The sequence below is a fragment of the Oncorhynchus nerka genome, linkage group LG20 (assembly GCF_034236695.1).
Source record: "Oncorhynchus nerka isolate Pitt River linkage group LG20, Oner_Uvic_2.0, whole genome shotgun sequence".
Classification (NCBI taxonomy): Eukaryota; Metazoa; Chordata; class Actinopteri; order Salmoniformes; family Salmonidae; genus Oncorhynchus; species Oncorhynchus nerka.
Genome location: NC_088415.1, coordinates 68,095,328 through 68,107,568, shown reverse-complemented (window position 1 = coordinate 68,107,568; position 12,241 = coordinate 68,095,328). Strand labels below are relative to the sequence as shown.

The following is a 12,241-nucleotide window of genomic DNA, read 5'->3' as shown; positions in this document are numbered from 1 at the left end:
AAAGAGTACAGCTATAGAGCTGATAGAGGGGAGGAGAAAGAGTACAGCTATAGAGCTGATAGAGGGGGAGAAAGAGTACAGCTATAGAGCTGATAGAGGAGGAGAAAGAGTACAACTATAGAGCTGATAGAGAGGGGAGAAAGAGTACAGCTATAGAGCTGAGAGAGGGGAGAAAGAGTACAGCTATAGAGCTGATAGGGGGAGAAAGAGTACAGCTATAGAGCTGAGAGAGGGGGAGAAAGAGTACAACTATAGAGCTGAGAGAGGGGGAGAAAGAGTACAGCTATAGAGCTGAGAGAGGGGTAGAAAGAGTACAGCTATAGAGCTGAGAGAGGGGGAGAAAGAGTACAGCTATAGAGCTGATAGAGGGGGGAGAAAGAGTACAACTATAGAGCTGAGAGAGGGGGAGAAAGAGTACAGCTATAGAGCTGAGAGAGGGGGAGAAAGAGTACAGCTAAAGAGCTGATAGAGAGGGAGAAAGAGTACAACTATAGAGCTGATAGAGGGGAGAAAGAGTACAGCTATAGAGCTGATAGAGGGGGAGAAAGAGTACAGCTATAGAGCTGAGAGAGGGGGAGAAAGAGTACAACTATAGAGCTGATAGAGGGGGAGAAATAGTACAGCTATAGAGCTGAGAGAGGTGCAGAAAGAGTACAGCTATAGAGCTGAGAGAGGGGAGAAAGAGTACAGCTATAGAGCTGAGAGGGGGGGAGAAAGAGTACAGCTATAGAGCTGAGAGAGGGGGAGAAAGAGTACAGCTATAGAGCTGAGAGAGGGGAGAAAGAGTACAGCTATAGAGCTGAGAGAGGGGGAGAAAGAGTACAGCTATAGAGCTGAGAGAGGGGGGAGAAAGAGTACAACTATAGAGCTGAGAGAGGGGGAGAAAGAGTACAGCTATAGAGCTGAGAGAGGGGGAGAAAGAGTACAGCTATAGAGCTGAGAGAGGGGGAGAAAGAGTACAGCTATAGAGCTGATAGAGGGGGGAGAAAGAGTACAACTATAGAGCTGAGAGAGGGGGAGAAAGAGTACAGCTATAGAGCTGAGAGAGGGGGGAGAAAGAGTACAGCTAAAGAGCTGATAGAGAGGGGAGAAAGAGTACAACTATAGAGCTGATAGAGGGGGAGAAAGAGTACAGCTATAGAGCTGATAGGGGGAGAAAGAGTACAGCTATAGAGCTGAGAGAGGGGGGAGAAAGAGTACAACTATAGAGCTGATAGAGGGGGAGAAATAGTACAGCTATAGAGCTGAGAGAGGTGCAGAAAGAGTACAGCTATAGAGCTGAGAGAGGGGAGAAAGAGTACAGCTATAGAGCTGAGAGAGGGGGAGAAAGAGTACAGCTATAGAGCTGAGAGAGGGGGAGAAAGAGTACAGCTATAGAGCTGAGAGAGGGGGAGAAAGAGTACAGCTATAGAGCTGAGAGAGGGGGGAGAAAGAGTACAGCTATAGAGCTGAGAGAGGGGGAGAAAGAGTACAGCTATAGAGCTGAGAGTGGGGAGAAAGAGTACAGCTATAGAGCTGAGAGAGGGGGAGAAAGAGTAAAGCTATAGAGCTGATAGAGGGAGGAGAAAGAGTACAGCTATAGAGCTGATAGAGGGGGGAGAAAGAGTACAGCTATAGAGCTGAGAGAGGGGGAGAAAGAGTACAGCTATAGAGCTGAGAGAGGGGGAGAAAGAGTACAGCTATAGAGCTGAGAGAGGGGGAGAAAGAGTACAGCTATAGAGCCGAGAGAGGGGGAGAAAGAGTACAGCTATAGAGCTGATAGAGGGGAGGAGAAAGAGTACAGCTATAGAGCTGATAGAGGGGGGGAGAAAGAGTACAGCTATAGAGCTGATAGAGGAGGAGAAAGAGTACAACTATAGAGCTGATAGAGAGGGGAGAAAGAGTACAGCTATAGAGCTGAGAGAGGGGGAGAAAGAGTACAGCTATAGAGCTGAGAGAGGGGGAGAAAGAGTACAGCTATAGAGCTGAGAGAGGGGGAGAAAGAGTACAGCTATAGAGCTGAGAGAGAGGGGAGAAAGAGTACAGCTATAGAGCTGAGAGTGGGGAGAAAGAGTACAGCTATAGAGCTGAGAGAGGGGGAGAAAGAGTACAGCTATAGAGCTGATAGAGGGAGGAGAAAGAGTACAGCTATAGAGCTGATAGAGGGGGAGAAAGAGTACAGCTATAGAGCTGAGAGAGGGGGAGAAAGAGTACAGCTATAGAGCTGAGAGAGGGGGAGAAAGAGTACAGCTATAGAGCTGAGAGAGGGGGAGAAAGAGTACAGCTATAGAGATGAGAGAGGGGGAGAAAGAGTACAGCTATAGAGCCGAGAGAGGGGGAGAAAGAGTACAGCTATAGAGCTGAGAGAGGGGGGAGAAAGAGTACAACTATAGAGCTGAGAGAGGGGGAGAAAGAGTACAGCTATAGAGCTGAGAGAGGGGAGAAAGAGTACAGCTATAGAGCTGAGAGAGGGGGAGAAAGAGTACAGCTATAGAGATGAGAGAGGGGGAGAAAGAGTACAGCTATAGAGCCGAGAGAGGGGGAGAAAGAGTACAGCTATAGAGCTGATAGAGGGGAGGAGAAAGAGTACAGCTATAGAGCTGATAGAGGGGGGGAGAAAGAGTACAGCTATAGAGCTGATAGAGGAGGAGAAAGAGTACAACTATAGAGCTGATAGAGAGGGGAGAAAGAGTACAGCTATAGAGCTAGAGCTGAGCTGATAGAGGGGGAGAAAGAGTACAACTATAGAGCTGAGAGAGGGGAGAAAGAGTACAGCTATAGAGCTGAGAGAGGGGGAGAAAGAGTACACAGCTATAGAGCTGAGAGAGGGGGAGAAAGAGTACAGCTATAGAGCTGATAGAGGGGGGAGAAAGAGTACAACTATAGAGCTGAGAGAGGGGGAGAAAGAGTACAGCTATAGAGCTGAGAGAGGGGGGAGAAAGAGTACAGCTAAAGAGCTGATAGAGAGGGGAGAAAGAGTACAACTATAGAGCTGATAGAGGGGGAGAAAGAGTACAGCTATAGAGCTGATAGAGGGGGAGAAAGAGTACAGCTATAGAGCTGAGAGAGGGGGGAGAAAGAGTACAACTATAGAGCTGATAGAGGGGGAGAAATAGTACAGCTATAGAGCTGAGAGAGGTGCAGAAAGAGTACAGCTATAGAGCTGAGAGAGGGGGAGAAAGAGTACAGCTATAGAGCTGAGAGAGGGGGAGAAAGAGTACAGCTATAGAGCTGAGAGAGGGGGAGAAAGAGTACAGCTATAGAGCTGAGAGAGGGGGAGAAAGAGTACAGCTATAGAGCTGAGAGAGGGGGAGAAAGAGTACACCTATAGAGCTGAGAGGGGGAGAAAGAGTACAGCTATAGAGCTGAGAGAGGGGGAGAAAGAGTACAGCTATAGAGCTGAGAGAGGGGGGAGAAAGAGTACAGCTATAGAGCTGAGAGGGGGGAGAAAGAGTACAGCTATAGAGCTGAGAGAGGGGGGAGAAAGAGTGGTGAGGAGCTGGAAGACAAGTTAACGACTTTGCAGATTTCATTATAGAGATAGTTAACCCTGTTGATACTAAAGGAGGGCGTTATCCTCTCCGGGGGAGTCCTGCATGGTCCTTCCACCTCCTCGCACACAGACAGATGAGATCATTACAGCTATCAGCACCACCGACATCCACAATTAGCACTTCATTCTCCCTCCTTCACTTCACACACACTCTCTCTCTCTCTGTCTCTCTCTCTCTCTCTCTCTCTCTCTCTCTGTTTCTGCTCAGGACAGTCTGTAGGTGTCAGTCTGGAGGCAATTTGAGTAAATAAAAAGGGGCCTGCAGTAAACTGCTCTCAGCTTTGGCTGACCTGCCTGTCTGACCTTTCCCCACTCCTTTAGAAAACCATTTGCCATTTCAGACAAATAATGAGCTTTATGGAAACATGGCTTTGCATACATGCACATGCGCACACACACACACACACACACACACACACACACACACACACACACACACACACACACACACACACACACACACACACACACACACACACACACACACACATACACACACACACACACTCACCTGTGAAGCAGACTGGACACTTGAAGGTGCCGCCCATGCCCTCGAAGCTGTGCTCGATCAGGTGGCATTGGAGTTTGGCTGGCGAGTCGAACGACTGACTGCAGAGCTTACACTCATGGTTCAGACCCTCTTCTATGGAGAAAGAAACAAGAGAACACCCCAAATAAGACAGTCAGAAGTGAATCATCAGAGCACCAACAGCAGAGAGTCTATTCCTTTTCTTTTCTCCTCCTTCCCCATTTCATTTAGCTCCAACACATTTGTGTCAAAGGCTCCTGCCTGTGACTTTCACGGCTCGTACGAGAAGCAATATAATGTGTGATCTAGACCCATCAGGCATAAATTGGACGGCCAGTGGGGGGCCTAATTGCACAGGCGAGGTCTTGCACTTTGAACATGGCAAGCTTGGCTCTTTTTGATTGGCTTACACACAAATTAATTTCTGGGCGACTTGGTGTGGGCAAATGAATGTGTAGTGCAGTGCTAGGTTAATAAGGGAAAGTACAATACACAAAGAAGCATATAGGCTAATGTACAGATTAAATGACAAATGTAAGAATAGCCAAGCATGGAAACAGACTTATTTCCTAATCAAAATATAAAAATAAACAATACGAGTAGCATTCAACTGGATTCGATAAGTGGTCATTATAGAGATGTCACCATACCAACCTTTACATCCCTTCATTATCACCATGGCAACCAACTACATAACCACCGACATTATTCTGATTATTGTGGATGAGTACAATTAAAATCTGTTCAAATACGTTTTTGCCCACTTCAATTTGACTCCATCTCTCCTCGAAATAAAATCTCCTATATTTGTCATAACTAATACATAAAGTTAGATATTGCCCATGACAATGGCGTGTGTCTCCATTCCCCCATCACATTAGAATGTGTGGCACGTCTTCCTACAGACGTTAGATTACCTTGGACCGACAAGGCAGTTGATAGCTGAAATAACTGCCGTTGGTTCAGACGCTGAACCTGCCCTACCGCTCATTTGCTGCACAACGATCCGCTGACTCAGACTTCCACAGAGCCAATTGGAGCGGAGCTGCCCATCTCCTGAACTGCACGTCAATAAAAACCTTGTGCACTCTCCATGGGGTTGGGGGCCTGTGCTCTGTCAAAGTTCCCCTGTCCCGTGAAGTATGGGTCCAGGCATGGGGCCAACTAGAGGGGGGTGGGGGATATGGGGAGGAGGGTCTCTGGGGGCCCAACCAGGGCTGGGGCTCATCCTTCAGTCTCTACAGCCCAATGCGCACAACATGGGCCCAGGGTGCCAGACGTGCAAACACACAATCCACCAGCTGTGGCTATACCAGGCCCTGGAGGATCAGAGCGGGGGGTTACCGGATGGGCCTTGGGCAAATCTGGCAACCTGACTCACAGATCTGGCAACGCCGCTCAGCTAAACAACAATGGCCTGCGATGAACAGGAACAGATTGAACCCAGATCCACCTAGATGCCCGTGTTTTAAAACCCCAGCCCACACACTGCCAGTGACTTTCCCATTTGTACTTTTATGGTCAATTGTTGTTTCGCTGCTCAAAGCACACATTAAACAACATGGGCTGGTTCACTCCACTAACAACATTTGGCAAAATTATAACAATCTACTAATTTCTGAAACCTGCAGTCGATTACAACAGGCTTTACCACATAACATAAATAAACAAATGACAATATCAGGTTGAATTCAATTGGTTTACACCTTTACAAGTGGGGTGGAGTCACTTCATAAGGGTGTTACAGTAACAAAAAAATACAGTTGTTCATCTGTTTTGGTGACTAGCCTATTCTATACCTCAAGATTGAACTAGAGTATAGAGTGAAAAATACAACCCAATGACCTGGGCTGTTCTAGAAAAAAGGGCAACATGGTGAGTCTACTCATGTATTACATACAGAGTCTGTTTGTGCAGTATGTCACCACAGGCTCCTCTAGGCCTGCCGTCTTCTCCTTATAACCCAACCATCTGGCCCTGTAAAGCAGATGAGGAAATTCTACCAAGGCCTCAAAACAAACATTTAAAGCTGGCATAGTCTGGAAGAGCTATTGTCTTACCGTGTGTGTCTGGCTCAGTGGCTTACAGTATGGATGGATAGGTACAAATAACAATCAGAGGAGATGATCATGTTGCTTGTGATCTTGCCCTCCCTTTTGAAAGACACGCTGTGTGTGTATGTGTGTGTGAATCATTTGTGCACCTGTTTAAGATAGCTGGGTTGAATTGGGTCCACTTTGATCCCCATTCAACGTGGCTGTGAGTGTGTGAGTGTGTGAGTGTGTGTGTGTGTGTGTGTGTGTGTGTATTCAGAGTGCTCCATGCCTGTGCCCAAAGGTGCAGCCATGGTTTAACCCTGGAGCACATTCCTGTCCCTTCAGAGACCTGGCCTGCCTCATTATGCAGATAACTCTGCACCTGCCCAACTGTCTGACCTTGGGTGCATGCGTGTTTGTGTGGGTGAGTGTGAGTGGGTGTGTATGTGTGAATCTAAGACATGTGTTTGCTTGTTAGTATGAGAAGTATTCACTACTGTGTGTATGTGTGCATGTGTATATGTGTATTTTCGTGTAAGTGTGCATGTGTGTATTTGTGTGTGTGTATGTGAAGAGTGAGTGTGTGTGTAAAAGAACACAGGACAAGTGTGGAGTGTACACGTCTGTTCCGCACTGACAGTCCCTGTAATGTTGCTGTGTATTAGGGGACGGGTCTGTATGCAGCAGTGGAGCAGGGGTTGGATCACACTGGCAGTCTGTTCCTTAGTGAGAGTCAGGGGAGGAACTCAGCCAGCGCTCCCCTATAGCTCCCTCGTCGGTGTGAGGTCACTTCCTGTCGCTCCCCTGGCCTCCCCCAGGGCTGTCAAATCAGCACAGAGCATTCAAGAGCCCCCATCCCAGCCCACTCGGCACCGACAGGAGAAGACTCTGGATATAGTCACAGAGCCACTGGGGACTGGCAGCCCTCCCTCCCTCCCTCCCTCCCTCCATTCTCCCGAGTGTCCCTCCCTCCACTGCCACCACCCTGTCCCCCTGCACTCATAAGAGAAATCCTTTAGATGAGAGCTGCTCTGTTCCTGCTCCTCTAAGCGTCCCTGACACGAGCAAAGCAAGCCTATCTGCATATCCACAGGGCCTGGTGGCACTCCTAAGGCTCATGGTTTATGTATTCCACAGCTCCTTAAAACACAAACGCCTAATATCTCTCCCATGTGGAAGGAGGGAGACGGAGGTGGAATAGTATTTCTAAAAAAGGACAGTACTATTTCTTCTTCTTGTGTTTAGTCTTTAGCAAACAGGCTGAAGTTCATGTTCTGTTGAAGGTTGTTTTGGTTGTTTGGGACACTGGGGTTTGTTTTCTTGCTGTCTTGTCTGGCTGTCCAAGTTGTGTTGCTTACACCACTTATACATGAATGATAGTAAAGCTTTGTGTATACTGTATGAGTACGTAGAGTACAGATATAGGATCTTAATTTGATCACTTTTTTTGTACATACTGTAACCCTCTGAGAACCGTATGTTTATTTGAGTTTGGTGTGATCGTGGTTGCCCTAAGGTTATTTTGCTTACAACCTTCCCACATCTTTCTGGGAAAGGTGCAGGACAGTTGCTTAACTTTGGAATATTCTCAGTACATTTAAGGAACTTGACAAAAAACATTATTTTCTCAGTATTTCATGACTTTAACAGAATGTTTCCTTAAAGTTCAAACATATTTATTTCACAGCTCCTTGTGATATTAAGACAGGCGACAAGGTTTATACAAATCTCCGCTGTTGAAAACCAAAAAGAAATGGGAGATAATGTCTTCATGCTTTTACAGTGTAGATCTAGTATATAAATGACCTGGCTGGGCTGATGAGACAGTGGATTCCTCAGTCTGATGGAACAGAGTAAAAAGGCATTTTAAAGTCATAGATTTAGCCGGTGGTAACTTGTGGAATTGACACTGGCTGGAACCCAGTTTTAACCAATCAGCATCCAGGATTAGACCCACCCGTTGTATAATGTACCATAGGTCACAGAGAACAAATAGAATACAACTGAGAAAATTGCCAGGCATAAAATGACATTTCCATTTTAGTCATTCAGCAGACGCTCTTATCCAGAGCGACTTACAATTAGTGCATTCATCTTAAGAAAGCTAAGTGAGACAATAACATATCATAATCATTGGGATTGATTGAGATAGGGTTCAGACGTTTGTGAAAGATGGACAGGAACTCGCTGTCCTGAAAGGAGGAAGCTTGTTCCACTATACAGGACACAGTAGGCCACAAAATCCAGACTGGGCCACGGCTGTTTCTGTAAGACTCAGTCACATATCCTCCGTTCCAACAGCTTTCATCTACAAACTCAGAAAGGATACTTGTGACTGTTATACTTTTAGAAATTGACAGAAGGCAAGAGAATGATCTCATTTGGGTTTTGAGAGGACATCCTAGTATATAGAGAAAAGCTATATGGTTGTGTATGGTACTGTAGCATGGTAGAGTAGACATCTCAGGGCCTGTAAACAGTAGGTGGGTTTACTTGGCTCTACCTCTCCACGGGAACTATATATTAACATATAATGGGGGGGGGAAATCAGAGTGATTAAGGCCCAGGGAATTATGGGTGAATACAAATCAACGCCACCTCTCTGTGCGGTGGTGTGTGTGTGTGTGTGTGTTCTCTGGAGATATAGAACCACTTCTCACGTGGAAATCGGGTTCATTTTAGAGATACTACAAGGCCCATTAGAGCGTTGAGAAGAGGAAGGGGGTGGGGATGTGGATGTAGCTGGTAGGTGGGAGCTAGCTACCGCACAGGGACCAGGCTCCCACTGGACCTAGGCTGATTGGAGAACTGGCGCCTGGAGGCGAACATAACTAATGTCTATCTCCTGCCTTCTCAGTTTAAAGAGGAGGACATGCAATTATGTACAACATTATAGAATAAACCCTATAGGAAAGCTATCTAATCCTGGAAATCACCCTCATTACTATACAAGTATGATGATAACGATGACCTAATATGGTCAAATGCTAGCTAATTACCTCGTTAGGACTGATAAAATGACCTTTATACCAGATATATCAGGGAAACAAGAATAATATAGGAGAGATGTGTAGCGGAGAAGAGTACCCACTCATGACAAAAGAGAGAATAATGGAATCTGGAAGATTGAAGAACAAGGTGTCACAGACAGGCAGACAAACAGACCCCATGTCAGGTTCCCAAGTTCATGCCATTTCTGTGTGATGTTTGTTCCAACCCTCCAGAGGGAACCGAACCAAGGGGTGAGATTGTCGGGTGTGACATGTCAGTGGGGGAGATTGGGGTGGGGGGTGAGGGGGGGCTTCAGGGGGATACAAGCCTGAGTCCCAAATGGCACCTCTATTCTCTTTATAGTGCCCTACTTTTAAACCAGGGCCCATATCGCTCTGGTTAAAAGTAGTGCACTATAAAGGGAATAGGGTGCCATTTGGGAAGCAGCCTCTGGGAGAGCGTCAAGCCTCTGGGAGAGTGTCAGGCCTCTGGGAGAGTGTCAGGCCTCTGGGAGAGTGTCAGGTCTCTGGGAGAGTGTCAGGCCTCTGGGAGAGTGTCAGGCCTCTGGGAGAGTGTCAGGCCTCTGGGTCTGATGCAGGCTGAATCTGAACCTGAACGCACGGCAGTGCGCAGTGCACGTTGTAGGTGCTAAACAGAGCACAGCTAGTCTCCACTTCCTCTCGATTTCCACCACCTACATTAAATGCCTCGAACCCTCCCAATGGGGGTCGTGGTGGCTGGGTCCAGGCACATACTGACTTGCCAACCTGACAGGGGTTTGGTGTGGAGATAAAAATGTGTAACGTCTGAGGACACGGTAGCAAAGGTGTAGCCTGGTAACGGGTAATGCACAGACTGCTACAATGCATACAAAGACATGCTATAATCAATCAATCGTCAGAAGACATGAGACATGTGGCATTTTCTCTCTAGTTAATTAGTATTCAGCTGAAGTGCAGGATGCTGCTGGAGGTTAGTCTGTACTTACACCAGAGAAAAAGAGCTGGAGTTTGCACGCTACTTAGGGGCTATACAATCTACTTTGTTGCTAAACAGCTTACAGTTTCACCATCATTCCTAACGCAAGAAAGACACATGTCATAACTTGGACAAATGAATAGTTGGTAGGTCATTGAGGCTGCAGCAAACCCACAAAAAAAAACCCCACCACAACAAAAGGGAGAGCAGAGCAGAAGACTTGTTAACGAATTATGTGTAGGCACTGCAGCTTGAGGCTGGGTATGGAGGTCCGTCGGGGACAAACAGTGCAGGCTAGCTGCTGAGATGGATGGCAGTGGAGCACTAGACCCCCTGCAGCCGCACAAACACCATTCTGCAGTCAACTGCTCTCTTCTACTTAATCCAGGCCCTATTCCAAACTGCTGGGCCTTTTTCTTTTTAGGAGAACATAAAGGTCAAATGGACTATAGCCCTGCGTTACAACATCACAAGACTCTGACTCTGAAGAGAGAAAAACACAGAAGCAAATCACACAAACAGGCAAAGAAGAGCGAGGGAGGGAGAGGGGGGGATGAATCTAACAAGAATCTCTCTTTCTACCCATGAAAAGAGTGAGTGACCTGATTGTACAAAGTTAACTACGACACACATGCAAGAGCCTTTCTTCCCTCGCCTCATTGTGGCAGCAGCGCTGTGCAAGCTGAGGGGCGTGTGGCTCTATGGGGTCATATGCGGCCCATCCACACAAAGGAACGGGAGAGGAGAGAGGACTGGTGAGAGGGGCTGGCAAAATGGAGAGAGGCCCCTTGGCTGGGCTCGCGGCATGGAGCACTGTACAATTAGCCAGCCCCTGCGTTTCTGCCGGCTTATAATTATCAGTGCTCTCCTTAATTGACCCCCTTAGCCTGCTGCAGAGGGACCACCCCCCCATCCCCTCCTCCCTTCTCTACACCCCCCCTCCCCCTGCGCTTGGCGCAGACCACAGAGCACCGAGCCCCACGCCGGGCTCTCCAAAGTCATTTAGAAAAACGCTCATATTTTCCACACAAAAAAGAGAGGGGAACATTTGGTGAGAGAGAATTCATCATCAGGTGTCTAGAGGTTTTCCGTAATAGAAAAAGCGAGTCCCACTGAGCACGCTCCATGTAGCGGCCAGCCACGCATGCTCGGGACCAGCAAGCCACCGTTCGCAGCGGGTCCGCCAGACATTAGCATCATTTTATATAACACAGGCGCCTGCGCTGGAAATTTAATACATCTCAGCAAATACTAGACAGACGTTTTGCATAATAATTTTTTTTTCTTGCTCTGTGAGAGACATACTCTCTCGCTACCTAATCTGTCCCTAGTCTAGTCTATTCCCTCCCCTGTCCTGTCTTTCTCTCTCTCTCTCTCGCCCCACGGTGCTGTTCTCACTAGGAGTGGGGAAGTTCATTACCTCAGCTAAATCAGAATTAGTCCCTTCATTTTGACGGGGCGAACTTCATTAGAAAGGCCCTCCCTTAATCCAGCCGGGAGGACTGATGAATCTACACGGGCCATAATTTGCTTCACACAGCATATTCAGCTACTTCCTCCTTCTTTCCTCTCCCCTTCGATCTTGCCTTATTTATTCACGGTTACATTTTCATTCCATCAAGAGAAAGAACCTGAGAGAGGAAAACACCTGGATATAATGAAGTAATGGGAGCAGAGAGAGTGTAAAGAGAGAGGGAGTTATGCTGTTTGGAACGTCCCGTCTCCCCAACAGACCGCGGAGCCTCTGGGGCTGAACTGCTACAGAATGGCTGGGTTGGTTGGCGGACACTCAAATATAGAACCGACAGTGGACTCAGTCTGAGAGTTTAAATATGATCTAATAGCCTATAAGGCCAAGTGCAACTGAGAACGAAAGAGGGAGAGAGAGGGAGAGAGAGACAGAAAGAGAGAGAGAGGAAAACAGTTAAGTCACACATTTTGGGGTGAAAGAGAAACACGACATCCACCACAGCAGTTCACCAGAATCAAGCCAACACCACCTCAACATCCAGAGATGTGGATGAGGATGGACAGTCCCTGACTAGCATCCACTGTGTCATCACTGTGCCTGGTGCCTGGTGTCAGGCAGATGTGCTGCTTGGCATGGCAGCTACTCTCTCTACGCTCCCCAGCCACCCCATAAAAAAGAAAGCCCACTGGCTCCCTCATCCCCCC

General features: G+C 47.4%; 1 protein-coding gene across 5 annotated transcripts in view; it reads right to left on the bottom strand.

Moving 5' to 3' along the window:
- Positions 1-12,241, bottom strand: part of LOC115103005 (zinc finger protein 521-like) — a 180,927-nt gene that overhangs the window by 48,358 nt on the left and 120,328 nt on the right. For all 5 annotated transcript variants that reach the window (XM_029623545.2, XM_029623546.2, XM_029623542.2 and 2 more), the window contains exon 6: positions 4,044-4,175. In XM_029623545.2, coding sequence (XP_029479405.2) covers positions 4,044-4,175 — 132 coding nt within the window. The remainder of the gene's footprint in view (positions 1-4,043; positions 4,176-12,241) is intronic.